Source organism: Lutjanus erythropterus, chromosome 13 (genome assembly GCF_056507025.1).
Source record: "Lutjanus erythropterus isolate fLutEry1 chromosome 13, fLutEry1.hap2, whole genome shotgun sequence".
Classification (NCBI taxonomy): Eukaryota; Metazoa; Chordata; class Actinopteri; order Lutjaniformes; family Lutjanidae; genus Lutjanus; species Lutjanus erythropterus.
The window spans coordinates 17,524,468-17,552,313 of NC_139329.1; the positions used below are offsets into that span (position 1 = coordinate 17,524,468).

General features: G+C 40.6%; 1 protein-coding gene across 2 annotated transcripts; it reads right to left on the reverse strand.

The window, feature by feature from the left end:
• On the reverse strand, positions 1-27,751 carry LOC146316392 (DENN domain-containing protein 5B-like). 2 transcript variants are annotated; one of them, XM_084734307.1, is made up of 21 exons: positions 27,416-27,749; positions 20,237-20,346; positions 15,415-16,129; positions 14,446-14,633; positions 12,350-12,847; positions 11,983-12,214; positions 9,204-9,354; positions 7,975-8,065; positions 7,762-7,881; positions 7,512-7,664; positions 7,282-7,360; positions 7,110-7,185; positions 5,512-5,640; positions 5,269-5,390; positions 4,851-4,996; positions 4,636-4,754; positions 3,797-3,981; positions 3,534-3,616; positions 2,944-3,070; positions 2,566-2,740; positions 1-1,385 (listed from the first exon to the last, which is right to left on the reverse strand). In XM_084734307.1, the coding sequence occupies exons 1-21, from the start codon at positions 27,525-27,527 to the stop codon at positions 1,202-1,204; spliced, it is 3,795 nt and encodes a 1,264-aa protein (XP_084590433.1). In that variant the 5' UTR covers positions 27,528-27,749; the 3' UTR covers positions 1-1,201. The 2 variants fall into 2 exon arrangements, with proteins under 2 accessions (XP_084590433.1, XP_084590432.1); XM_084734306.1 differs by having other exon boundaries at positions 4,636-4,996; positions 27,416-27,751.
• Between the last annotated feature and the right edge of the window lie 95 nt (positions 27,752-27,846).

The following is a 27,846-nucleotide window of genomic DNA, read 5'->3' on the forward strand; positions in this document are numbered from 1 at the left end:
TCAGTTATATCAATATTAACTTTAATCTTTGACAACACATTTCATAAATAACAATTCATTATTGCTTTCTCTAATAAATGATGATAGAGGCTTGGTCATTGTGGGTTACATAGTGCTTGCAGGACAGTGCAGGAGACAGCATTTTTTTTAATAATTCTTCAACTGTTATATTAAATGCGATATCAACATAATACCTAGCGTTTATAAGAACCTGTGCTCTATCCGTTGTCTGAAGACAACTGAACAGTTAGAAACAAACAGCATGTCTATTATCCACATAATCGGTAAAGTGTAATGGGAATCTATTGTTTTTACACAGACACAAACGAGATGCCTTTATACAGAAAAATATGCCACAAATTCATTACACAATAATAACAAATGGGCACAATTCTATTAAAGAGCCAATGAGGCAAAATATTTACAATGAGAGAGAGGGGGGAAAAAAAAGCTTTCTGACAGAGTGAGAGCGACTATTTGAACTGACACAATTAGGACACCAGTTTGGTTTCAGTGTTGCACCAGCTGAGAATTTCATGAGCACAACTCTGCAGTGTGTGACCCCAAAATGAAACAAACAATGAGAAACAGGCGAGATGTTACACAGTATAACAAGAGCATAATAATATAACATATTATAGAGTGGGAACATTATCTTTCTTGAGTATATTTATAGATATCCAATGAATGAAATCCAGAAAAATGTTGATATAATAAGGCCTGAGTCCTCTGATATTTCAGATCACAACACACAAACAAACAAACAGATTTTGGCCATGCATGTGCTTAGTTTAAAAGTCAAGTGCAAGCAATACAGCAGTTGAAGGAGGGTTACAGTAGTCTGAGGGTCAAGTACAGTAAATTCAATGATATGAGCTGTGAAAATATCTACTGTAGATGTGAGATTATGAATGACTCTCTATTTCTCCTTGGGGAAACAGAATTTCACAGTGTAAACAAGCATAGGAAAAAATCCGACTATTTCCTGAAGCAAATACAGTAAGACATTTACATCAGTGAACAAGGCAATATGTTCGCAGCTCGAGTGACTTCATCTAGTCCACTGTCCTGTTTTTATGATCAAGTCACATTTCTCAAGTGTCCTTTTCCCGCAGATGGAGGGATGAATATTTGAAGCCATCAGCAGTCCTGCAGTGGGTGATGGAGCAGGACGCTGACCTCCGTGATCTCCTGTCAGGGGTCAGAGGTCAACTCCTTTAACCAGAGCAGTCTCCAGGGTGATGGTGAAGTCACTGAGTGTGTGCAGGATGCGGGAGAGGGAGTGTACAGCAGCACGGTCTCGCAGCAGAGCACCTTCCTCGTACGTCCGTGCTGTCAGGGGAAACTCTGCCAGCAGGGGGAGCCACTGAGAGAGAAGCTGGTCCCTGTCAGGAGGAGCAGGTCAGTGGTCAATAATGGTCCGATAAATGCCTGATGAAGGCTGGTATTGATTTGAAGATGAGTTTGCTGACTACAAGACTGAACTAGCACTGTGTACTTTCTCTTTAAACTGCGTTCAACCACACGAAATTAAGATGCTTTCAGCGTTCACTGACCCGAATGTGCAATTCATTCAATGTTAATCTAAAAAACGGACACAAGAACTCGTATCTTTGACCGACCAAGTTACAGGACACAATACACCCCAAATATATCGCTACACTGTAGCTGTCATAAAGTTGGTTACTTTAACTGACAGAACATATGGGGAGAAATGGAAAAGGACAAATAAAGAGACAACATGTGACCCAAACTAGACCAGACCCAAACTCATTTGACAGTGCACACTCCTACTTGTCAAGCCACAGAGACCCCACCTCTGTCTTATCACGGAAACTGTGATACTATAAATATGCTATCTATGAACAGCACACATGGCACATTATAGCTGCTAGATCTGATTCAAGTCAGTCTTTAGCAACAAGTACTTCCTGGAAGTTTAGGTTTGAAAAGAGTATAGAATATGCCTCTGTATTAGGAAATGAGTGGGTACAAAGAACAAATCAAGCCAGAGCCTTAAGTTAAATGTTCATTCAAATGTTGTATTTTTAAACTTTTATTGCTGGAATATGCATGATCTTTCTGCATATCATGTCCAACCAGTTTCCTCTCTGAACTGTATGTTATGTAAATGCTTCGGTGTAGTCATGCTGCAGGCTATTTCCTCAGGAAGGAAACCATATCACCTTAGCCCAGCATAATATAATATGAGCAGGATGCTTTAATTTAATAGAGTATTTTCAAAGTGTCCTCCCATTTCTGGTTTAAATATGGATCATAAATCTATGTCTTAGACTTATTACACTGGAGTAATTCCACTAGCTTCAGTCCAATTATAAACCTATTATTGATTATACTTTTTTTCTTTTAGATCTTTCTGTTTGTTTTTTGTAATTACTTGTTTTCCTCACCACCGGATCCTCTTACATCACGCTGCCATCCAAGTAAAAGGAACGCCTCTTTAAATGTCAAGATTTCTTCAGGTTTTTCCTTATCTGCTTAGGTGTTGTGGGGGAGTTTTTCCTACTGCTTGGGTTTTTAAACTGTCAAATCACGACTGCTCACCTGATTCCCAAGCAGACGAACAGCTGGAACTTGCCCTCTTTTCCAATGTTTCGTGGCGAGGCGTTGATGGCGTTGACATAGCGGCACAGTGAGTCGCAGGGTGGACCCCTCGTCAGCGTTGATCCATGCAGGTCGCCCATCTGATCGGCTGTCTCCATGGAAACCACTGCTTTCTCTATGGGACAAGAGTTGGTCATACTGTCAGTTCATAAATCATTAACATACTAACAATAAGGGTGAAAAACACATCAATCAGGCTTTGTTGCATGCAATGTGATATGTGAAATTCATCTTCACCGCCACCAGATGGAGACATGAAACAGACATCAGAGAAAACCAAAACATCTCTTTTAATCAACTTGCACTCACAGTACTTACCCACAAAGTCCCAAACAAACACATTCCTCTGGAAAAGACGGTTTGATTTGAGCCCATGCAGAAGGAACTTCTCCAAGGAAAGCACCAGACCTCCTTCACCACATAACAAGACTGTCAAGTTTCCCCTCTGGGATGAGAGAAATGGGAACAGAGTTAATAGAGGCACTGCACTGTAAGCAAGAAGCTCATCTTTCAACTTCAGTAAATTCCTCTCATACGAGTGATGGGATGCACTGAAAGTTTCCAAAAATTTGTTTACTTTTTTAATCTAAAAGTCTCTTCTTTCATTTACTAAGCGGAAGTAAACATCACTAAGTGCACTATGCTAAAGATGTTATTACAATGAATTGGAGGCCCATTACAGATAAACTAAAGTGCTCCATCAAGTCTCTTCAGTGCTTTTAACTTGCTGTTGAGATGAGCGAGGCTAGTCTGATACACAAATGAGACAAATGAGGCCCGGCCTGGAGGAGCCAAGGTTAATGAACCATGTTGAAGACAAAAATGCATTAGCCACTTTCACCATTTTAGCTTAGTCAGTGATGCAGTAGCTGAATCAGTGGGACACACTCACTGTCACAGTCACGTACCTCTTGTTCAGGTTTGTGGAAGTGTTTAACAAGATTATTTGCTGCCTCCCTCATGTCCTCTTGCACTTCAACAGAGAGCATTCCTGTCGAGATAAATCAAGAGTTAAAAATAGAAACATGAAGCCGAACTATGACAAACATGAGGGGAAGTGGACAGGGGCTAAACAGAAAGGTGATACGGAGCAGAATTTGTTATTGAAGTGAGCATAGCAACAAGTAGGTCAGCTATTGTACTAAAGAATGTGTTCTTTGTCAGGACGTACTGCTCCGGCTGCCAAGCGATCCCAGCACTGTCCGCATACTCTGGGAAGGAGAGGCCAGCTCTGGAGGCGTCCCTGTCCACCTTCCAGCATCCTCCTCTCCACCAGGTGACACCAGCTGACCAATGAGGACTCTTTCCAAGCTGCCATCGCCCACGCCTTTCCCCAGCCATCGGCCACATGGGAACCTGAGGGGAAAGAAGACACAGTGTTTTCATTATATCCGACTTAAAAACATTTATTACACAAGGGCATGGCGTAGGTGAGGGCCATCTGTTCTAATTAGCTATCTACAATATTTTGTTAAATAAATTCAAGGAGAATGGTGGTGTGACTTGTCCTCACCCATTAACTTAAAATCACAGACAGTTTAGATGACTGACAACAATTTCCCAAGGCGATATAGTAAACATCTTTAGACTGTTTTGCACTCTACTAGCAGCTAGTTTCCTTTTACTTCTATCATCATCTTCTACACCTATATACACTCAAAGTTTGAATAGACACCTCAAGTAAAAACATTCATTACAGGTATTTCCAGCTTTCAGATGATGCATACCACTTCTCTGTGGCATATACTGTTGACCCCCTAAAGATCCCCTGTACCCACCCAAAAATCGCCAAAAATTTTGTCTATAGCAGGGCGAGGTTGTGTGAAAGAAGTTAAGGAAGCTGAGATATCCAACATTTGACAGTCAGGATCATTAAGATGTCATCTTATTTATCAAACAGGGAGCTGATTACCACACACACACTGTTGTACAATTAGCCAATATGTTGTTGGCCACACAGGTCACAGTCAGTGTTTAGAGATGACAGCAGGCGCAGAGTAAGAATCTTACTTGTAGGTGTGTCCAGTGATCTCATTATATACCATCACACAGTCGATCAGACACTTGGCCAGCAGGCCAGAGTTCTCTTGTCCCAGTTGCAGAGTGCTCAGCCTGCCCAGGTTCTTGCACTGAAATGAAAAGTGCAAACCGCAATTAAAGTGTAGCTCTGCATACATCTCTGTCTGACCAGATGTTGAAATCACTGCTAAGGAGTGTATACAAACCTGGAAAAAAATTTCTTGTGAATTCTTTGATAACTGTCTAACGCCTGAATCACCTAGTTCTCCTGACACACACACCCAGGGGTTCACTGTTGCCATTGCAATGCTCAGCTTCTTCATGGGTATTATAACAACACGGTATGGAATACCTGGAGGGACACAACAGACCGAGAGCAAAGTTTATTCATTAGTTTCATCTCCTTGAAATGAAGAACATTTTCACAGCATCAGGGCAACTTTAATGACTGTTGATTGGGGTCTGGAGGGTCTTTGAGAATCCATGGGATACTGGGTGTAATTCAAGTATGTGAGGTCAGTGGGTGGAGACGGGGGCTGTAAAACACAAACACAACCTGAAACAAACTTTCAGCGTCCTTGAAAGCCATAACCCTGCCTGTAAATTCTAGTTTACAGGACTTACTGATGGAGGTGAAGACGCGTGTGAAGCAGAGGTAGTCCACAGTGTTGAGAGAGAGCAGGTGGAACAAAAACTGCTCCCTTTCTTCCTCACAGAGCAGGAATGCATGAGGCTTATACAGCTGCCTGTAAAGACGCAACCAAAAAAAAAAAATCAGTCACAATCACGAGATTTACTATGAACGGAATTCATAAATATTATCTCTGTGTCTACTTGTTATTCAGTGAATTATGAGTAAAATGTGACCTGAGAAGCTCCTGGTTTGTCAGCAGCTCTTTCAGGTGCTGGGATAACATTTTCTTCTCCAGAGCCAGATGGATCCAGGCCCGAGCCTGACCCACCTCAGACAGACCCTCACTCATGGTCTGGATGAACCTGGAAGAATGATGAACAGTGAAAAACAAGCTCTAATGTTTTATTATTCCACACAGTATAGGCGATTTTCATTTTATAGGCAGACTGTGATCTGGACTCTGACCTATAACCGATACATTATCGAGATTTATTACACTTTGATGAAGTGTTTATGTTTTATCCAGCACAGTTTAGTGACCTAAGATACTCATAGACCATTTGCATGTGTTGTAAATCATCTCAGGTGATGCTACTCAGCCAATCAAATCAGTGCATTTTGATAAACACTGAGAGTAAAGTCAGTGACTGAGATGCACACAGACAGGGGAGAGATGAGATGAGAGGCGAGAGTCAGAGAAATAAGTCAGTCAGAGAAAAGGAGTTGCACATGTTGTGCTCCATAAAGAGAGAATTTCCTATAGCTAAGGTCAAGAACATCATAATGTGTAACAGGATGATTCAGTGGCATTATACTGATGTAGCCTTGTAGTTGAATGTCTGAATGTAGTCAATGACTGTATGTCAAATCAAACAAAGAAAGTTCAATTCAACAATATGTCAAAAATACGTCATGTCAATAAAATGTCAAGACTAACAATATAATCCTGGCAGGGCAAGCTTAATATCACTTTTCTTACTGAACAAGAGAAACTGGGGAGTGGAATATAAGAGGGAAAAAATAGAAAAGGAGGTATTAAAGAGGAGGTGCTGTTCAGCTGTTAAGATGTGTTGAGTTTATTGGCAGAAACCCTGTATGTCCAAGACTGTTAGTTTCCAGGAAATGAAAAAAGACCCTGTGTTTCCAAACTAACTGAATGCTGCTTAGTCAAAGTTAGTAGCTCTTTTTTAATATTTTTCAGTTGTTAAATATTTGTAAATCCCACAGACAGGCATAAAGGATGACCAGAGGCATCGATAAAAAAATAAATAAATAATTAAAAAGTCAAAATATGGAGATACAAGGTTTGCACCAGACAGTGACATTATATAATAAACGAGGTTACTTTAATATGGGACTGAATCATCACATGAGGAAGGCATTATGATTATATGGACTTTTTACAGAAACTTTTTCTAACAAAACCCGAATTTTAGTTGAGTCTAGTCTGACTCATTGATTCTTTATCCAACTGAGGTTTGTGCACGTTACAATCTATGGTCTCAACCATGGCTCTGAAATATCAGCAGCCTAACTGTACTGTGTACTGACAAATCCATGGTGCTGTCTGTGGTGCTGAAGTAGCAGACAGATTTGAAAGTGCACCTGCTTCCCCTCAGTCCTGCCTTTCTGTCAGTTTTCTTTGATCTATTCTCTAAACCTATGTGACTTGAACAGCCAGTATATCATTTGTCTTATAGAAAAAAACAAACCCTGTGTCCAAGAACAGAACAAAGTTATTCAAAAGTTCAGATCTAAACTTATTTGAAAGAGCAAAGATATTTTTTCATCTGCAATTTTAGATATACCAACTCATGTTTGCTCTTGTTACCTCATGTCTTGTATTAAGGATCCTCTCAGGACTAAAGCGCCATCATCAAATGTTCTCTGGTCTGAACCGATAGACCCTGAACAGACAGAAAGTTAAATTAAAAATAGATTCTTAGCTCAGTGATTTATACAGTGATTTACACAAAAAAACAACAGTCATGTTGTCTTCTGACCTGGAGACTCAGCTGGGGTCTCCACCTTCCCCTGGGCTGCCTGGTAATGAAGCAGATGGGACCAGAGAGCGGACTTCCCCTGTTCAGAATAAACACACATGTCAATATTCAGCCTGTTCATACAGTCATTTATTTGTGTTTGTGTGAATTTATGGGGAAACAGGTCCAGATGTTTTTTTGGGTCATGTGAGCTGATAAAGCATGTTGAGTTACATGTCTGTGTGTCTGACCTGTTTCAGCTGCAGACCGTGGCCCCAGGTTCTCTCCAGTAGGTCACACAGACCATGGATGAGTGTGTTTTCCTGCAGGCCTGTGATGTTGGCTTCTCCCTGACCCAGTTCCACACTCTCCTTCCCCATCCTCTCCATCAACATGCGTTTGGTCTAAAAAACACAACATGATGTTTTGTGGCATTAACCTGTAATTGAAGAAATCGGTGAGAGCATCCAGCCTTCATTGCCACAGAGACAGAGCTCTCACCTTCAGACGACACTCGTTCAGCAGCCCGTCAACGAACTCTCGATGAGTCTGAGTGACTGCTTGAGGCGACGCGTCGAGCAGCTTAGACTGGCGGAGGTTCTTCCTCGCAAAAGTGTGCTTCTGTTAAATGAGCAAAAGTTAATAACATCAGACACGAACTTCCTAAGCCCTGTGTGCGTTTGTGTGTGTGTGTGCGTCTGAACACGACAGTACCTGTCTTTGTTCATTGTCCACTCCTGACTGTTCAGTCACCATTGATCTCTTGGGGTCGGACCTGCGTGAAGCTGTAACACGATTGGACCACCTGCACACCCACATAACACGACAAAATAAAATTAACTCCAAGTGTGTGCCACTGTAGATAAGTATTTTAACTGCTTATCCATTTTGTCAAATTATATTACAGCTAACAATTTCAAACATTTATTGCTTTCAGCTGTTTCAACCATTTATCAATTTCTTTTAGCCAACTCTCTCAACTGTTTATCTAAACTACTTCAAACATTTATCAGTTACATTGCTGTACCTGTTTCAGCCAATCATGTATTAACAAATTATCTCCACCAACCTCTTGGGGTTGCAGTGACTCAATTTTTGACAAACCTTTATAAAACCTATGTATAATCTACTCTGATTGTTGACTCCTCACCCCTTTTAATCAGCTGGTAGAGGCCGCAAGTCATCAAAAAGTGCTAGACTAAAGCAAGGCTTACCCACTACCTGTGCTGTGGAGTAACTATTTACATGTAATCAAATAACAAAATAAATGCAATTGTAATCTGTTACAGTTACTTGGAAAAAATCTGTATTACATTACAATCACTAATCAAAATGTCTGGTGATTACAAATGGATTTCATCAGAATATTTTTTGCAGGTTGTCTGATGGAAATCTGCACTCTGCTGAGTGAGCTCTTGTAGTTTCAACTTATTTTTAACTAATTATTCGATATATTTACTCGATTAACCGTTTATTGTGATAATGAATTTACAAAAATATCAACATAACACCAATTTGCAATCACATTTGGATGTTTATTTTCCTCTTAAAGTATGTAGACACATTGGTTTAATTACAAATATATTCTCTTCCAGTGGACCTTTGCCATTGCAGCCATGTTGATATGAAATAGTAGGGTGAACTTAGGTGTTAGCAATAATACTAATTAAGGTCCTGTTCCATTTTGTGTGGCAGAGCCTTTCCAGTGAGCCAACATGCAAATTAGCAGCACCCTGACATGACCTGAATGGAACGAAGCCTTCATTAGCATCATTGGTAATATGTGTCTTTACACCACTATTTCATGTCAAAATGGCTGCTCTGAAAAAGTCTCAGTTAAGCTACTCGTTGGCAGAAGTACTGGGTTAAAAACAAATATTCATGGATGGGAATCACTGTTCCAATGTATTCTAACTGAATGAGAGCAGAAAACAAAGGCTCACTTGTTGGTGTTTTGTCCTTGTGCGAGCACATCAGCCTGCAGCTTCGGGAAGTAGCCCGGCTGATGTCGACCCTGACCAATCCTCATGTCCAGCAGGTGGGGGTGTATGGCTGTGTGGTCAGCCTTCAGCAGTCTGCGCTCAATGGCCTGAGCTGCAAAGACAAACACAGCAATGGTTACTATCCACAAACACTGAGTGGAGATGAGTCAATAAAGTTACTATGTAGATGTTTCAAGGGAGTACTAGTGCTTGACATTGAACATCTTGTATTAAAGTCAATTAAGTGCTATTAAGTCTGTTTACTTGTAAGGACACACACAGAAAGACTGCAACGAATAGTGTGCAACAGCACAGAGTGAAATAATGACAGTATGATTTATACATATAAAAAAAAAAAGGGCAATATCTCTGAAGCAGAGTCTAAACGTGAACAGTGGTAGAGACAGATTGAGATTTGAGCAGAGTGTTTTCTGCAGAGAGGCTGGCAGGACTTCAAAGCAGAGGGTTTGACACAAAGCTCTGTCCTCAGCTTATACCATATAATGCTCATCACCAACCACATCCGTTAGTTTACCCCTCTCTAATTCCCCAACTCTACCCATCTTTCCCCCCTCATATCAGATTATACCCTGTCCCATTTGTGTCTCAATTAATTATTGGATTTTAATTTCAATTTAAGACACATTTCCAATAATTTGTACAGTTAAATGTACTAGTAATTACGTCACATTAAACAGAGTGTATACAATCTTCAGTACTTACTACAAAAGACAGAAAAAAAAGCGAAGCAACATAATCAACATACTGTACAGTATAAACCCAAACAGAAGGACAGATGGCAACAGATTTGCAAATTCCCTCCTGAAAATCTGGCAGGCACTTCAATCAAATCATTCTGCTCAATCTACCAACTGGAGCTTCAATCTATTCTCTAGTTATAAAGTGTTTAAATACTGAAAAGAAACCAGTGAAACATCCTCATGTCACTCATGTACATGTTACTGTTGTAGGTTGCCATGTAAGAGGCCCTGTACACTTAAACATGAAACACATCAATGCTGGTGTTAATATTGACACTTCTTAACAGATATATTAAAATTTTGTGGGCTGAAAATGGCTCAGCACACACTCTATTGTTTCAACCACCTCAACAACCTCAACCAGAACCTTGCAAGGCCAATGCTGACACAGAGAAACCGTTTCAGACTAACTCTCAGTCCTTCTGAGCTACTAGCTCAGCAGCTAGAACACAGTTATCACACAGAAATTTTTACAGATGGCCATGAATGTGCGTCTAATGAATGTCAAAGCTCCAGTGGAGTGCGAGCATGGGGAGCAGCTGCTCATGCCTGGTTAGCTCAGACCACCAGCTCTATATGGATTTTCCTGCAACACTGAGCGGTGGCCAGTCTGTCACATTGTTGACAGTCAGTGTCAAGTGTCTCCTAACATCCCGCGTCACACACTACATAGACAGGAGGCCACACCACTTACAGTGGTTGACCTGACCCTTGATCAAGTGCCATTTAAGTCCTTTCAATTTTAAAGCCTTTTAGATACACAGCAAACTACTATGTGCTAGGTTTGCCTATGGTGAAAAGAAAACCAAATCTTGAACTAATCTACATTAATCATTACTGAATTAGTGAGGTACCGCTGTGCTTTGAGGCAAAACACTAGCTAACTAGCTACATAATCGGCATCAATCTTTAGCCAGCTAGTTTAACTTTTACAGGCCCCCCAACAACATGTTTTGATCATCTTCAAAATTTGTTTTTCTTTTCATCATAGACAACCTAGCATATAGGCTAGCACATGTATAAGTACAGGAAACAGGAAAGGAGAAAGTTGATCAAGGTTCCACCAGGTACCAAGCTCACTCTTAACTGTGATTTAGTATTGGGTCGCTTGCAAGCATTTCATTCAAAAGAACTGATCTTTAAGGCGAACAAACTGAAATGATCACTTCCCGAAACAATTCATTCTCAGTCAGGTACCCTGAGCTTTCAATCAGTTGTGGCAGATGTGGAGGATTCAGTCTCACTGAGCCTGTCTCACTGCATGGGAATCACACATGTTCAGTAAATCATCCACTGCACAGTGAACAGGAGCTCTGAGAGGTGCACGGTCACTGTGTCGCTTCAGACTCTGCATCTCTCTCTCCCTTAAAGTCTTAAGAAGGGAGTAGTATCAGATATTTCATTTAATAATAGGTGCTATGAAGATATAGCAGTAAATATACTCAAACAGGCAAATATACACAGAGTGTTTCTGTTTTAAAAAGATGACAGCTGTAAATTACACTCAATGAACGGAGTATGTGTGGGCTGCTGCTCACAATACATTCACCCAGTGTACTACATAGTTAACGGGAGCCCTGAGTGATACACAGCCTGTGAGCAGCTTCAGCCCACCCCTCTCCTCGTCCCCCTCCTTCCCTATCAAGTAAGTGTCAGAAAAACACACATGCAGTACAGAATGGGGTAAGAAGTTGAGCTTTTAGTTTGCAAACAGTATCTTTATCCAGCTAAATTCTCAGTTTACTGGTTTATCCTTCGCAAACAACCGTTCTCTGAGCGAGCTGATCTGAGCGGTTGGCTATATTTCAGTTCAGTGAGGAGCTGTGCTGTGGAGCTCCAGTCAAGTGCTGAATGACAGGGTCCATTTTATACATGTCATTACTTGTTTCCAGAAACTGTAAACTTAATAATTAATCATCAACATGCATGTTATAGCACTTTATTTCATTGTCGTTTGCTTGTGAGCATCTTCACCATACCTGACTCAAAGAGCGAAGTGCATTTCCTGTAGCGACAGTTGCGGGAGTCCTCTTCGTCTGTGTCATACAATCGTTCTCTCTCCAGACGGTTGTCAAATAGCTGCTGCATTGGCTCTCTATCTGCCCAGCGAGATATCACCTTACCATCCACAAAGGAAGAAAACATGGAGGTCTCCAGGAACCGGGACAAGAAGTGCAAGTGGGCCGCAGGCTGAACTGAGAGGAAGGAACCCTGAAACATTAAATAGCACAAACACTTTCAATATGGACAAAATATAAGGTTTCTTTCACAATCAAAATGATTTCAAAAGCACAGAAAAGTAAGCTTAACATACGTGGAAATGAATACAGTGGTACAGTTACTTACCTTGTCAAAGCTGATTGTTCCCTCTCGGTTGCTCAACCAGGAGTCCAAGTCCAGAGCGCTGTGGATGACAAAGTCCTCATACCTGCCAAACATGGCAGCAAAACGTCCAGCAAAAACCTCTCTGAGCTGAATGTTCAGCTTTGCAGCCTTCAGCTCTTCCTCCTCCTCCTCAAACACGTGGCCCAGTGTCTTCCCTCCATCTGACATTTTTCCTCCTCCGCACCTTCGCGCCAGAGCCTGCAGCCTCTCCAGCACCGCCAGCTCCTCGCCTCCGAGGTTTCCATTCCTTCTGTCCTCCATCAGATCCTCCAGCACCAGGCTGCTCAGGCGGGGGGAGGCGGTGTCAGGCTTAGTGATCGCACCGCCCTGTGGAGGGAGCCCAAAACGCAGCAGCACCTCGCTCAGCTCCTGGATTAGCTCGATCTGGTCAGGAAACATGGGAAGGTCCTCAGGGGCTTCGACACTGTGGTTGTCAATGTCCACAAAGCACAGGTTGGACTGCGAAGAGACAAACAAGAGAGTTAGAAACACGAATCAGAGGGCTCCTCCATCAGATAATCATAACAGGTTTAATCAAACACAATGCACAAACTCTTCTGGCTGAGCTTTAACATCCAATTAAGATCAGAGATGAAGATTTATATTCCATTAATAGATTCTTGGCATTTCACCACGATAAGCCCTTAGAGGATATTAGCATGTGAAGGATTATCTAATGATTATTGTTATCACTGCAACAGGGGAAATTGTGGAAATATCAGGCTTCCACACGCAGCCAAACAAATCAGAAAAAAGCTGTAACCACGAAGCTGCTGAGCAAAGAATTACAGACTGTGTGAGAACGATAGGCCCTGATTTAAAAATACTGCTTCTGTAAGCAGCAGTGGAGCACAGGGCAGTCAGCAGCACCATGACCTTCAACAGTGACCTCAAGCAGTCAGCTTACAGCCTCAGGGGAGAGTTGGGAGTTGTGCTGAAGAGTGGACAGCTGCAGATATCCTCTCACTCTTGCAGCGTCATCCAACTTCACTTCTTAGCCTGAGTTCTTTTTTAAACCTGATCAAATTATGGTTTAACTTAAATTTACTTTTAAACTAGCTTAGAAATATTAAATTCAAACCTCTCTTTAAACCTCAATTTAGTTTTTACTCTAAACCTAGATTAAACTGAATTCTGTTGCACCAAAACTTTGATCTCCCATTTGAAATGCTAAACATAACTTAAAAAACTAGAAGCTAATGAGATTACCCAACTTTTTTAACAAGCTAGCAAACAATTTAATGTTTTTTCTTTTTTTTTTTCTTTAGCAATCCAGCAAACAATGTAATGATTTGTTCATTTCTTTTTAGCAAGGTAGAAAACAATGACTTTTTTCCCCCTTTTTTTTTAAGCTAGCTAGCAAACACTGTAATGTTTTGTTAAGGACTACAGAGCAGGGGAAAGTCAACAGTCTCCATCTCTTTCATATAAATATCAGGAGACAATCATATGTTTTGAAGATTTTCCCTGTGTATCAATATTAAGGATAACCATTTAAGTATAGAGGGGATATTTTGGACCATGTAAGCTAAACAGTGCCCTGAAAAGACATTCCAACCAAATCATATATGTATCATTACAATATTTGCAGGTTCTTAATCACCACCTATACATTGCACAACTCAAGAACTAAGTGTCGATGCCTAATTCTTATTTATTATTCAGCAAGTCCCATTATTCTGGATCTCTCATTCTCTGCTTTCTTGCTTTCATCCCCCCCGAGCTGTCTTTCAACTGCCTCCTTTCTGGGGCAGAGGGACTTCAAAGAGGTTTCAGCGAGATATTCATGCAGCATGAAGTGATCTCGGGTGCAGGATTGGATGATTCGTGAAAGGGAAATGTATCATCTCAGCTCCACAGGCCGGAGGCAGAGGGCAAATTGTCACGCATGCAGCAGAGAGGGGATCAGCAAATGGCTGAAAGAATGTCCCAGTTTAACAAAACATTTTTAGATTCTTTTTGTGTGCATGATCATCGACACGTCTGCTTCCCGAAACTCTGACTGACATGTTTACACTGATGCATTTAAACATAACACTCTTGTTTAGTTGTTGTACCTCATGTGGAAGGTGGAGGGAGGTTCGCTGCGCTCCTTCTCTGCACTGGATACCCAGAAGGAACGGCACAGGAGCATCCAGGAGGTGATGCAGGGGTCCAGAAACAATGGGCAGGTAGATGTGTTGCCACTGGAATGGGAATAGCAAAGTGGTGATGCCCTCTGCCACTGTCATCAGACGCTGGTAGTCTGAGGAGAGGAGACAGACGAGAGAGAGGTGGGACATTAGCATGAATGAATCACCTAAATGTACCAAGATGATGAAGTACATTCCCTTTAACAGTTTTTTTTTCATATTCCTGCTTACATGCTGCAGAGCACAGTTTAATTAATGACTGAGGACGTTCCACACTCATTAAGTTACTGTCAGCTTCCACGCAGTATTTAACCTCAAACCCATCTGGCATGTTGTTGCTGTAGGATGCATGTGGGGTAATTGTAGTGTAGAGTGTGGGACCAAAAGAAACCTTTTTTATGTCATGCATTTTTATGTATTTTGTATCATTTTGCAGCCAGATAGATAAATCGGTCAGCTGATAATACCAGTTTATCACAGCAATATCGGTCTGTATAGGTATCAGCATATATGTTGTCTAATATGAAAACTTTAATACATTGTAGTTTTGTTTTATTCACTTTTTAGTTTTATAGGCTGTATTTTGTGTATTATATCATTTTTCTTAATTCAAGTTTAATAATCTAAGCTTAACATGCCCTTTTATCATACTGCTTTCTCTGTTTTGATCTGATTTTAGTTTTTTCTGGTTATTTTCAATTTGTTTTTATGTGGTTCATTTAGTACTTTTATTCTTTTTATTACTATGTTTTTATGTGTGTCTGGTGTGTCTTATGTGTTCTTTGCTTGCTATGTGAAGCACTTAATAATATTTCTGAGTAAATGTACTTAGTTACATCCCACCAATGTTCTGGTGTCATCTCAAGCCTGCTAGTAGCTGAACAGAGTGCTGACCTTGAGAGCAGAGCAGGACTTGTGTCTCCAGCAGTACACAGGTGAGCAGCTGCACCATATTGTCCACACCCAGCAGAGAGAACGCCTCTCCAAGAGGATACTCCCCCAGCGGGAGCTCACCCGGCCCCGGCCGCTGGCACATGATGGGTCCATGCACACCGTGGAACCTCAGCGACCTGCCGGGAGGAGGCAGGGGCACCTCATACAGGATATTATGGATGTAGCTCTCCAGAGGAAGGGGTGGGGCCATATGTGATGTCACAGCCTGATGCAGTTGAGACAGAAACTGTCGAGCAGCTTGAAGGAAGGGGAGCGGCGTGAAGAGGCAGAGGGCTTTGGACACATACAGAGTGTCCCGTGCAGGATCAAACGAGCCTGCACAGCCAAGGCATGTGGACGCCCCGGCAAGAGACTCAACATCTGACTCATCCAAACTGCTCATGAGTGAGTCCATGCTGGAGGTGGAGGGCGAGGAAGCAGACGAAGATGAGGAGGAGGGAGAGGAGGTAGAGGAAGCTGAATGATGCTCCACATGGTGCATCTGGTAGAGAGTCTGCATGGCAGTGATGATCTGAGCACTTGTCACCTCCTCGTAGAAGGTGTGGACAAAGCCGTAGGAACGCGTGCCATCGTCGAAGGTCATTGTGAATGAGTGAAACTGAGGATCAAGACGGTCTGCCTGCGTACGGAAAGAGAGACCCCTCGGCATACAGAGCTGAGGAGAAAGTGTGAGGAATGAAGAGAAGGAAAGAGAAAAAACATTTTAGAATGAAGTGGCAACTTAAATATAACATTGATCACAATTATTGATACTAAACGCAAAAACGAGGATCTAAACTATAGGTTTTTTTGAGAATTTATACTAAACTAAAGCTTATCTGGCACAATGTAAATGAAACCATATAAAACTTCCATTCCAAACAAAAGGCTGTACAAAGAAGAGGCCTGATAAAATTAAGCTTTCAGCCAGAAAAAAAAAGCTAAATAAGAATCTGAAGCCTGGTGGAAATGAAGTAGAGGAGAGGGTACACTGGTACATGTGCTATGAATATCCTCCAAAATCCATCAGTTCTGGAGGAAGATTCATTATTGCTGTCATAAAAATGCAGTTTGTATTCTATCCAAAACTTCATATATAAGGAGACTGTAAGGTGTTCTTGGACTTTTCAAAACCACAGCAGTATTGGATTCAAAATGCTATTATGACTGGACAGCAGAAGAAGCCTCCTTTTCAGGACTGAGTGACTAAATAAGTAAAAACAGCTGCATATGACAGAATGTCATAGAGGTTCCTGAACTGGACAGGAACAGATCTCTTTGATGCCACTATATCTAAATTAATATATTTTTATTTTTATTTAAATTTGTTTCATTTATTTATTTAATTTTTCCCAGAACTGTAGTCTCTCTCTAGCGATAGCTTTATAGACAAGCCTCTCTATACACAGGCTGACTCTTTGTTGACTGATGTGTTTATTTAAAAAGAAAAATTGGAAGTCTAAAATATATAGACAGTTTAACAAGAAATTGGTGTAAAGCCCATCGTTGCATTGGCTTGATGTTGTTTTATAAAATATATTCAATGCAAAAACTGAACTTGAGTAAAAAAGGAAATATTTTTTAACAGAAATTGAGGAAAGGGCCAACTGCATGAAGCAAGAGGTTGAACAAGAAACCTAACTGTGAAATATGGAATCACAGGGTATAAGAATGTATATGCTGTATATGTATCAGTAGCCCATGATAAGTATTTGCTCTATGTTTCATTTTATTCGTGCTAAAGGAACAGATAGCTGTTTGTGAGTCTAAAAACCCAATAAAATTAGATTAAAATGTTTAATAGGACTATACGTTTAACTGATACCATAAATAAATAACATAAAATACTGTGGTGTCTCCTGGAAGGCTGCTCACAGCAAATTTTGATATCTGAAAAGGGACAGTATTAGAATAAAACTAGAAAAGCAATTTCTGAAGAAATTGCGGGTGTGAATGCTTCAAGCTGAAGCCAAACTGCAATGCTGCCTTGAATACAAGAAAGTTTTGAATCATTTGAATGTTTGAATGTATGTAGAAAGGCTGACGCCACAATGAATAGCTGCCTGAATGATATAAGACGGTTTGAATTATGTGAAATGTTTGAATGTTTGAAGAAAGGCTCATGCCACACTGAATAGCTGGCATGAAAATACAATAATGTTAGAATTATGTAGAAAATTTGAATGTTTGTTAGAAAGCTGAAAGAACTAAATCTGAAGAAAGAAGGGTAACAATTTTACATGAAGCAACTGAAACTTTGAATTTATTGACAGTTAAAAAAGACTGCAGTCTAAAATGTCCAAGGGGGACACAGAAAGACACAGACAGACAGAGAGACACAGACAGACATGCAGAGCAACAGAGAGAGACAGACAGACAGACTTTTTAAACTGATAATTTCAAACACCTTGACCTGCTTCAGGTGTAATTGTCTCTCTTTGAGGTTTTAACTGCAAAGAACTCAGGCTGGCGAAATTGACCAATCGCCTGTGTGTTACAGAACATTCAAATTTGAATACTGAGAGGACCTAACTGCTGTTGGTTAAATCAGCCAATCGCCTGTGAGCAACAGCACATTCAATTCTAGGCAGACAGAGATAGAGAGACAGAGATAGACGAACAGTCTTTTTAAACTGTTAGTCATTTCAAACCTGGAACTGCTTCAGGTGCAATTGTCTCTGCATGAGGTTTTCACTCAGGTCCTCACAGTATTCAAATTTGAATGTTCTGTAACACACAGGCGATTGGTCAATTTCAGCCTAACTGCTGTTGGTTGAATCAGCCAATCGCCTGTGAGCAACAGGACATTCAATTCTAGTCAAACAGAGAGACAGACAGGTATGGAGAGTGGCAGACAGAGACAGAGAAACAGTCTTTTAAAACTGTTGGTAATTTCAAACCTTGAGCTGCTTCAAGTCTAATTGTCTGTGCATGAGGTTTTAAGAACTCAGGTCCTCTCAGTATTCAAATTTGAATGTTCTGTAACACACAGGCGATTGGTCAATTTCAGCCTAACTGCTGTTGGTTGAATCAGCCAATCGCCTGCAAGCAACCGCACATTCAATTTCAAATACTCCAAACAAAGGCAAAAGTTGAGAAAACGTACCACTCAAACTCCAGCCGTTTAACAAACAACCGTAATGGCTAGAGCTAAAAACGGGATACGGTGAGTGAGAGGACGAGATGGCGAACGCGATGGTGCAAATTTTATTTCTGTAGTGTGAAAAATGAGGCCGGTAGGGCGATGGAAAAAACAGGGATCGTCTGCTTTCTTCCAAAAATGTTGGGCTCTCGCTTAACATGGGAGCGAATGGGGCAGCCGGTTCGACTTGGCGCCCTTTTGGACCCCGCTCAGCCCAAACCGTTTGTCCGTTGGCTTCGGCGGTCACACCTCTGCGACCGGCACGGCTTTTCCTACAAAATGCTGTAAAATTTGTGTATGTAGAGCGAACGGTGTGGCCGTAGCGGCAAGTTGAAGAGAAAATTTCTGGATGATTTTGTACCCCCTCTCCACTCTAGCGATGACATCACCCACTCTAGCTCTAACGACCGCACGCAATACACACCCATTATAAAGTCTGAGAAGACATGAAAATTTCATATTTTTTAAACTGCTGCTGTGGAAAAACTAAAAGAGATATTGAAAATCTGAATTAGTCACTGAAAGGCCACGTGATTCTAAATGTTTGAGAGTTGGAATGGAGTTTCTACGTGAATGTATGAGTTCATGGCGACAGGGTGAAGTCGAGCGAGTTTGAAGGATTTTCTCATTGACTTCCATTGTAACCAAGTTTCAGAAAACGGTGAATAATTTTTAAAGTTTGAATGCGATTAAAAGGTTGGTACAAACCTAGAAAGTCAGGAAAATGTTGAATATTTTCCAGTTTGAATGGAGTTTCTAGCTCAAAGTATGAATCACTAGTTACCATTTGAAAAAAGGTGAAATTTTGAGATTTTTGAAGATTCCGTAATTCATTTTCAATGGGAAAGCCGGTCGGAAAAATCCTGGAATTATGTCGGAAAGTATGAATGTTACGGCTTAAAAAAGTCATATAGAAAAAAAATAAAAAATGGAAAAAATTCTGATGAACGTTGTGACTTGAAATGGTTTGAATCGGTTGAAATTTGTGGAAGAAGAAGCGTTACAAACTTTTTGTTGAATGGGATTTAATAGGGATGGGAATTTTAATGTGGAATATTTCGGAAAATATGAATGTTATGGAAAATTGAAGAAGTTTCCAATCGTGTCAGAATAAATTGAAATTTGAATGGTTTGAATCGGTTGAAGTATGCTGAAGTTACAGGACTTTGAAAAACGCGGTGGAAAAATAATAATAATAAAAATAAAGAATTTTGGTAGTAGAAGAACATAGGGTTTGAATGCTTTCAGCATTCACACCCAATTAATCTAATTCTGTCTGGCTGCTAACAATTCTTTTGAGGCTCCTGTTTTCATCATCCTGACCTGATTTTCCAATGGAGAGCAAAAAACGGGTTCTATGTATTTAGACCAAAAAAGAAAGAAAAGACTAGGCTATATTTCTATGAGAGGCTGCAGACAAGCAAGGACAAATGGCTCCTGGTACCCTTCTTCTCCCCAGTTGTTTTTGTTATCATGTTCCTCTTTTGTCGTTTGTAACAATATGCACTAACACTGGCTGCTAGAGCCACAAAACATTCGCCCTACAAACAAGGCACATCTTGTCCCTCCTTATCATCTCAGTTGTTGTGAGAGAAAATGGAAAAAAAAAAAAAAGATCCTGTGCACAATCTAAGATCTCACCATGTTGACAGCGTCTTTATTGAAGGGGTTCCTGTCCATGCTTTCAGGGTAGTGCACCAGAACCTTTGACTTGAAGGACCGTCGAATGGGGCTCTGCTCAAAGGCCTCACCTGAAAGACAGACAGAAATAAAGACGTGACAGCATTATCATGTTAGTACAGAGTGATCTTTGACCTTCATCAATGCTGAGACAGAATTTGTTACAAGACGAACAGGACAGAACAGAGGACGTCACAAAATGACGGCAGCTTTGTTTTATGAAAAGCCCGGACAGCATGACCTTGGCTGACAAAAAAAAAAAAAAAGTTAATCTATTGTCAAGAGCAAGAGCCATTCTGCAGCAAAGAGGGAAAAACCCTTCCAACGGTTATGTAACTCAACTCATTACCATAGAGATAGACTGGAAAAGCGGTACAACACCCCTCATCCCTGACTCTCTGCAGTAGGAAACTCTTTACGCTCGTGGGGAGTGTGCGCAGGATGAAAATATGCAGCTTTTTCATACATCAAGAGCATTCCAGCTCGGGGTAGAGGATGAGAGATTTCTATTTAACAGCTACGTGTGTATGAAAGGATTGAATTTGCAGCGCCTGCAAGAAAACTCTACTATATACTTCTGCATTCACAATGCACAGATTTGATGCATTGACGTGTCAGGCTCAGGTTACTCTTCTCGTCAGTCTCTGCAGCTTGAGTCAGCTTCTAGCTCCAGTTACATGAAATCTGTGTGAGCATGAGTTTACTGTGTGTATAAGGTTCGGTGTGTGTAATAGTGAATGAAATATATTAATTATTTATTCACTTTCTGAGGGGATGCCCTTGAATGGTCCCTATATTCCCCATTTCACTACTATTTCCTTTATTTTTTTCCCTGTTAAAAGATATTTTTTATCCCCACCAGGCATAAGTCGGGAGTGGATCATGTAATCGCTTTTGTTTGTGTATGTGATAACTGGATCTACATCTTGTCCACAGCTCATCTTGAGTACTACTGGACTGATCAGCCAAATTTTTATTGTGCACATTCATGGCTCTATGCTGAAAGGCTTCCGTGATTCAGAATTTATGAAAAACCTTTAAAAAACTTTTTAAAGTGACATTTCTGCCTTTATGGTTTTATGGCTGGAGGCACTATGTTTACAGGTCATCCCATTCCTGAGAATGTGATAACTCAATGTCTTCAGGGAAATTCTTCAAATTTGGCACTATTTGAGGAGTTTTTCCTTACCTGAATCAAGGGTCATGTATCATAAACTGTACAGATAATAAATTTTGGCTTATATTTAAAAAACTGACTGTACTTGACTACTCCCCCATGAATTCTCAGACTTTATATTCAGCTGTAACTGACATCACTGTGGTAAAAAAAAAAAAACAACACATAAAATAACATACTAACAATCTCCCCTCTGCTGTTCACTTTGACGCACTCACTCAGCATTCAGGAACATCCACCTCACCTGCCCACGAGATGACGCACAGCACCCTGAGAGAGTGAACTGCCGCTGCAGGCAGATTGAGGAAGGAGCACCACTTCAAGTTAAACTGAGTCAGACCGGTAGGTGGGAGACAGAAGCTAATGGATCACAGTGACAAGAGGGGGAGTCAATGTTCTTTGCCACGGATACAAATTGGTGCTGGTGCTGAGAGGAAAGAATCGAAGCCTCGCAGAAGGACACCTAGTTGCCATGGCAGCAATTTCCACCACGGTCTCGAAGATAGCCATCAAGACAATAGCTCGTCGACAGGTTACGTCACACAGTGTTTCATCAGTTGTCCCAATTAAATCCCACGCTCCTCCTGACACAAGTTCCCACCTCAGAGTTTACACAGAACACATTCAGTTCACAGTCTGTCATTTTCTCAGACCAGAGTCAGAGGGAGGTTTGTTTTAGTGTTTGAATGAAAGCTTAAATGTCTGTTTCAGCCAGGCTGTAATTAGCAGGTTTCCTCTTAACACATGAACACACACACTAGAAACTATGTGTGAGCTAATGGGGTGCAGATCATCTTAATTAATCTGCAATTAATGATCATTAATGATTATTTTCATTATCATTTAATCTGCCTGTGATGTTCTTTATTTCTCACTTAACAATTTTGACCGTAAAACGTCACTAAATAGTGACAACTGTCCATTACAATTTCCTAAAAGCAAAGGTGACTTCCTCAAATTGCTTTATTTGTCTGACCAGCAGTCTAAAAACCCAAATATATTCAGTTTACTATCATATAAAACAAAGAAAATCAGCCAATTTGAACAACTGAGATGCTGGAACTAGTTGAAAGAGAAACATGTAAGACCTAGGGTTTGATATGATTGCGAGTTGGACCAAGAGATAGTATATTAAATATGCTGAAGCCCTCTTATTCAATCTATGGTTGGAGCAAGTCGCTCCCACTGCCCCCTCCTCCCCAGACTCAAAGCTCAGGCAGATTGCCTGCAAGGAAAATGAACCTACAGGAATGCAAGACAAACGCAACATTTACTTGACTTAACTAACACTGACAAGCCACGAGTCCTGCGGTGTAAGTTGATCTGCTGTTTATAACAATGTCAATTGTCTGTCAATGTAAAGTTAAGCCTGTTCTCCTGAAAACAAAAGCACACTGCTCTGAAAATACACAGACAAACACATACAAATAAACAGACACTGACTCATTTGGCAACCAATAGGCATTAATTTGAACTCCAGTAAACTTGAAACATGCTGGCTGTAGCATTGGTATTGGAAAAGAGTATTTCACTTTAGCATGGTTCTTTCATCTCTGATGACATAAAGGTCATTTTATGATGTAGTACCATATATATATATATATATATATATATATATATATATATATATATATATATATTACACAATTCTCCTTTAATGCTTGGTATTTTTGTTTGTGTGTTTTAAAAACTGAATTAAATAACAAAATTGTTGCTTCAGCTCTCATCTTCAGTATATTAGAATCCCTAATCACTTGAGCTGCAATGATTAGCCAATTAATCAATTAGTTGTCAACTATTAAATTAATCATCAAGTGTTTTGATTAAATTAATTGTTCTGAGTCTTCTTTTTTTCAGAAAGAAATTCAAATTCTCTTATTTCAGCTTCTCAAATGTTAATATTTTCTTGTTTCTTTACTCCTCTGTGACAGCAGACTAAATATCTTTGAGCTATGAACAAAATATTTGGGGATCTCATCTTGGGCTTTAGGAAACACAGATCAACATTTTATGGAGCAAATAATTAATGGATTAATCGAGAAAATGATCGACACATTCATTGATAATGGGAATAATCATTACTTGAAGCCCTACTTATCACTGTTATCATAATATCAATATTGTCAATGTTTTTGGAGGACAAAAACAACAAAGTATTTTATATTCATTCCACGGTTTAGAGATCCATCACAAAGATGTATGGCCCCGAATGGTTCCCAATCCCTAAAACAGGCACACTTAATCAGGGATGATTGAGCATCCATAAAGGTAGACATCTGTCATGTTCACCGACTGAATTACCCCCACCGTCCCATTCATCACATCATTACATGAGTAGATGAGGACAGATACAAAACGTGGAAAAAGATTAAAATGACAGCAAATGTCAGCTGGCATTGACTGATGAGGAGCTATTCCTTTTTGGCTCAAACAGTTCAAATCACTCCGTCTTTGCATTACAGATTTGTCCCTCCACTGAAGGTGAGTCTTATGACAAGAGAAATGACAAATTTTGTCTTTCATCCCAGTCTGAGACACACTGAGACATGGTGCTGGGCTCATGTGCTTAAAATAAAGGATAAAAGTAAGCACTGAGTGCCTAAAAATAAAATAACTCTGACTAACATTTCTGTGTTAATAAGACAAATGTAGGGCTGCAACTAAGGATTACTTTCAATATTGACTGATGTGTTGGTCATTCTATTAATTAATTTATTAGTTGTTAGCACTAATGTTTCCCAAAAGCCTAAGGTGACATCCTCAAATGTCTTGTTTTGTTCATAACCCAAAGATGTTTAGTTTACTGACCCATAGGAGTAAAGAAACCAGAAAATATTCACAGGTAAAGGAGAAATATGTAAAACCCTCACATTCAGAAATTTGTACTGCAGTCCAAATAGTGATTTTGAGCCATAAACAGTGTATTAAATATATTGAAGCCCAATTTAATATACAATCTGTGGTTGAAGCAAGTTGTTTGTTCTGCCCCTTCTGCCCCAGACTTGAAGCTCAGGCTGCCGCAGGAACATTGAACAGGAGCGCAAGATGAGCGCCACGTTATATTTGACCATAGGAGGCAATGACAAGTCCTACGCTGTAGGTTGATCAGCTGTTTATAACTGTTAATTGCCTTTTGATGCAATGTTCAGCCACTGCTCTGAAGAAACACAGTTTGAGTTCAGTGACTGCCCGCCTTACTGCCTGCCAGACACCATTAACATAATACTCAGTTTAACTGTTACAAACATGTACTCCTTCTAAAAGATCATTGACAGACACTAACTCATTCTGTGAACATTTGCCACTAATTTTAACTCAAATATAAAGTTAATAAACATTAAAAGGGCAAACAATTTCAAGGGGAGAACATGCTGGCTGTAGTGTTGTGTTCAGGCTGGTATTTCAACTTGGCATGTTTCCTTAATCTCTGATGACATGTCATGGCCATTTTATGATTTAGTACAGTAAATATATTACATATTTCTCCTTTAATAGCTGGGAAGAAACTGATTAATCATCTAACCGTTGCGGCTCTAGACAAGTGCAAAATGTCTACATCCCTTTGCAACCAGTTCATCATTATACAGCAGCTACTCAAATGTTCGGTCAGGGAGTTCTCGCCCTCCGCTGATGTCATTCCCCTGTGACAGTCCTCAGGCCTGAACGGGCACCGAAGCCTCAGCCATTCAGCGTGCCAACAGGCAACGTCACATGAAATTTGATTAGGCTGCAGAAAACACAGTAGCGTCTATTGAGAAGCCAACAAGAGCAGATTGTTTCTCTGTGGGCATTCACTAATTACACACGTAAAAAGAGATACTGTATGACCTCACACATCCAAAACACTAAGAAGGGTGGCGTTCATACAGAGGAATAAACATCTCCTGCTCGACTGCAGCTTATAGAATATGTATGTGAGGAGACAGAGATCCCTTGAAAGGAGCAGAGCCCCCTGCTGCAGTGGGTCTGGGATGACCTGCTGTTACATAAGCAGCTTGGTGGAGCTCAGCTATACTACCCAGCAGCACTGTCACTCTCTGCAGGGAGCCAGATATTAAAGCACCCAGTGGTTAGTTAGAGCAGTAAATAATCTGCAGCAGAGCTCATCCTAAATATATTATACCACATATTACTGAAAGGACGTTTGGCTGAGAGAGAAAATAAGGCATACTTTGCAGCCATCTTTCCCCTGAGGATGAGCTACATTTCTGCTACAGAGAACACAAAGACAATACAGGGTGTGACTACTACTGTTTGAGCTCCACAACTCAAACTTAGACGTGACGTTCAAGGTGTTGATAGTAAGGACACCTCCACAGTTCGTTTAAATGATTATTGTTATGGTCAATTTATCTGTCACTCGTTTTCTTCATCAATCAATTAGTTGTTTGGTTGATAAAATGTCAGAAAACTGAAATATGTTGATCAGTGTTTCCAAAAGCCCAAGGTGATGTTTTGTACACAACAAAAAAGGTTTCCTGTTTACTGTCATAAAGGAGTAAAGAACCACAAAATTGACCTTGTTTTCCTATAAAAAAAATTCTCAAACCAATTAAATTATGATCAAAATAAGTTGGTGTTTAATTTAATAGTTGCAGCTGTGGTCCTTTTTCCTCACAACGCAACACAGAGCAGTACAGGACACGTGCAGACGTCACAGAGGGCTCCTGGGTGAATCTGTCCTCACCGAGTGTCAACAGCTCAGTGTGGAGGAAAGCAACGCCACCTGCTCTATTTCTATCCACCACAAATAAACCATCACTGCAGCTGTAATCATTGCCGTAGCAACCCCCACATCCACCAACGCCATACAGCAGAATTCCTTCACCACCTTTGGCTTCTGCTGAATAAAGGACGGAGGTGTTTAGCTTGATAAAACAAAGGGTCCATGGAAGATGGTGACAGAGCTGAACCAGCCATCACATAGATAATGATTATTTTCACCATCGATCAATTGTTTAGTCTACAAATTTACAAAAGAATTGTGAAAAACGCTCAAAGACATCTTCAAATTGCTTATTTTCTTCAATCAACAGTCCAAAACACAAAGACTCTCCATTTACCATCATGGGTGACAAAGAAAAGCAGCAGATTCTCACATTTAAGAAGCTGGAACCAACAAATGTTTGACTTTTTGCCTGAAAAATATCTGACATGATTAACAAAGTAGTTGGCAACTAATTTTCTTTCAACTGACTAATCGTTGCAGCTCTAGATAGATTATCAATGCTGTTTAGATTCAGGCTACGGACAGTGTGATCTGTAATCAAGCCTGTGTTATCCATGAACCACTGCCTCCCTGGATGCTCCAGCTGTGTACCAGCTTTATTGGACAGGACAGGACACGGCTGTCCTCCCTCTGTTTGACCCTTTCTCTGCTATAGTCCTTATCCAGGTGTAGCAGTGGATGACTTGCAGAAAACAACAGAGCTTTATTCTCGGCACCGTCTTAAAAATATGATCAAAATACAATGAAGAGGACTGTAATGTGTTTCCCCCAAGCAGAGATTAAATACAAGGGGCAATATTACAGGGTGATGCAATATGATTGTAATTTAAGATCAAACTGCTTCAAGTTCACAGAAGAAATGATCATTCTCTCTGATTTTGTGTTATTATCTATTTCATACTAAAAGACATCCTTCATCAGCACTCTGTGTCTAAAAACACACAAATACTGCAAAAACGCATGATGTTAATGTATTACAGCAAAGTGTTATGGAATTTATGTGAAACTAAATGTCATTTGCCATAACATCAGCTGTTCTACACAGATTTTATGTTGTCAACAACGCTTTGAAAGAAAGAGAAATGTGGCGTCCAATCACATGTTTAAAGGGATGTCACACACAAACAGGCTTACGTGAAATTAAAATGTTTTGCATGAAGCATGACATGAAACATGTCCTCTTTCGTTGTGCGTGCAGGTGTTTGTTAAATGGTGTTAAAAGACCATGATGTACCTGCTCCATCGTCCGGCTCCAGGCCCGTGTCCGTGTCCACTCCACACACAACAAAATAGTGGGCGAAACGGCACGAAGCCTGTGATCCTGTGGACGCTGCAGTCCCGTTCATCCTCGACGTTTATGGTTTGACAGACAGACAGACAGACAGACAGACAGAGAGCTCCGGTTACTTCTGCTTCACGGTGTGGATGTTCATAGCTGATGCGGCTAATCCGAAATGTTTTGCCCCCCCTCTGTGATCCGCGCGCTGGGCCGCTGCGTCCTCGGTGATCCGCGGTGTGACTCTGCCGGAGCTCAGGATGATCCAGCGATGGTCATCTCGTTTGTTCAGAGGGGGGAGGAGGCAGAGTGTAGGCCTGTAGAGAGGAGGAGGAGGAGGAGGGAGGAGACAAAGGCTTGAACGCATCATCATCATCATCATCAGTGTT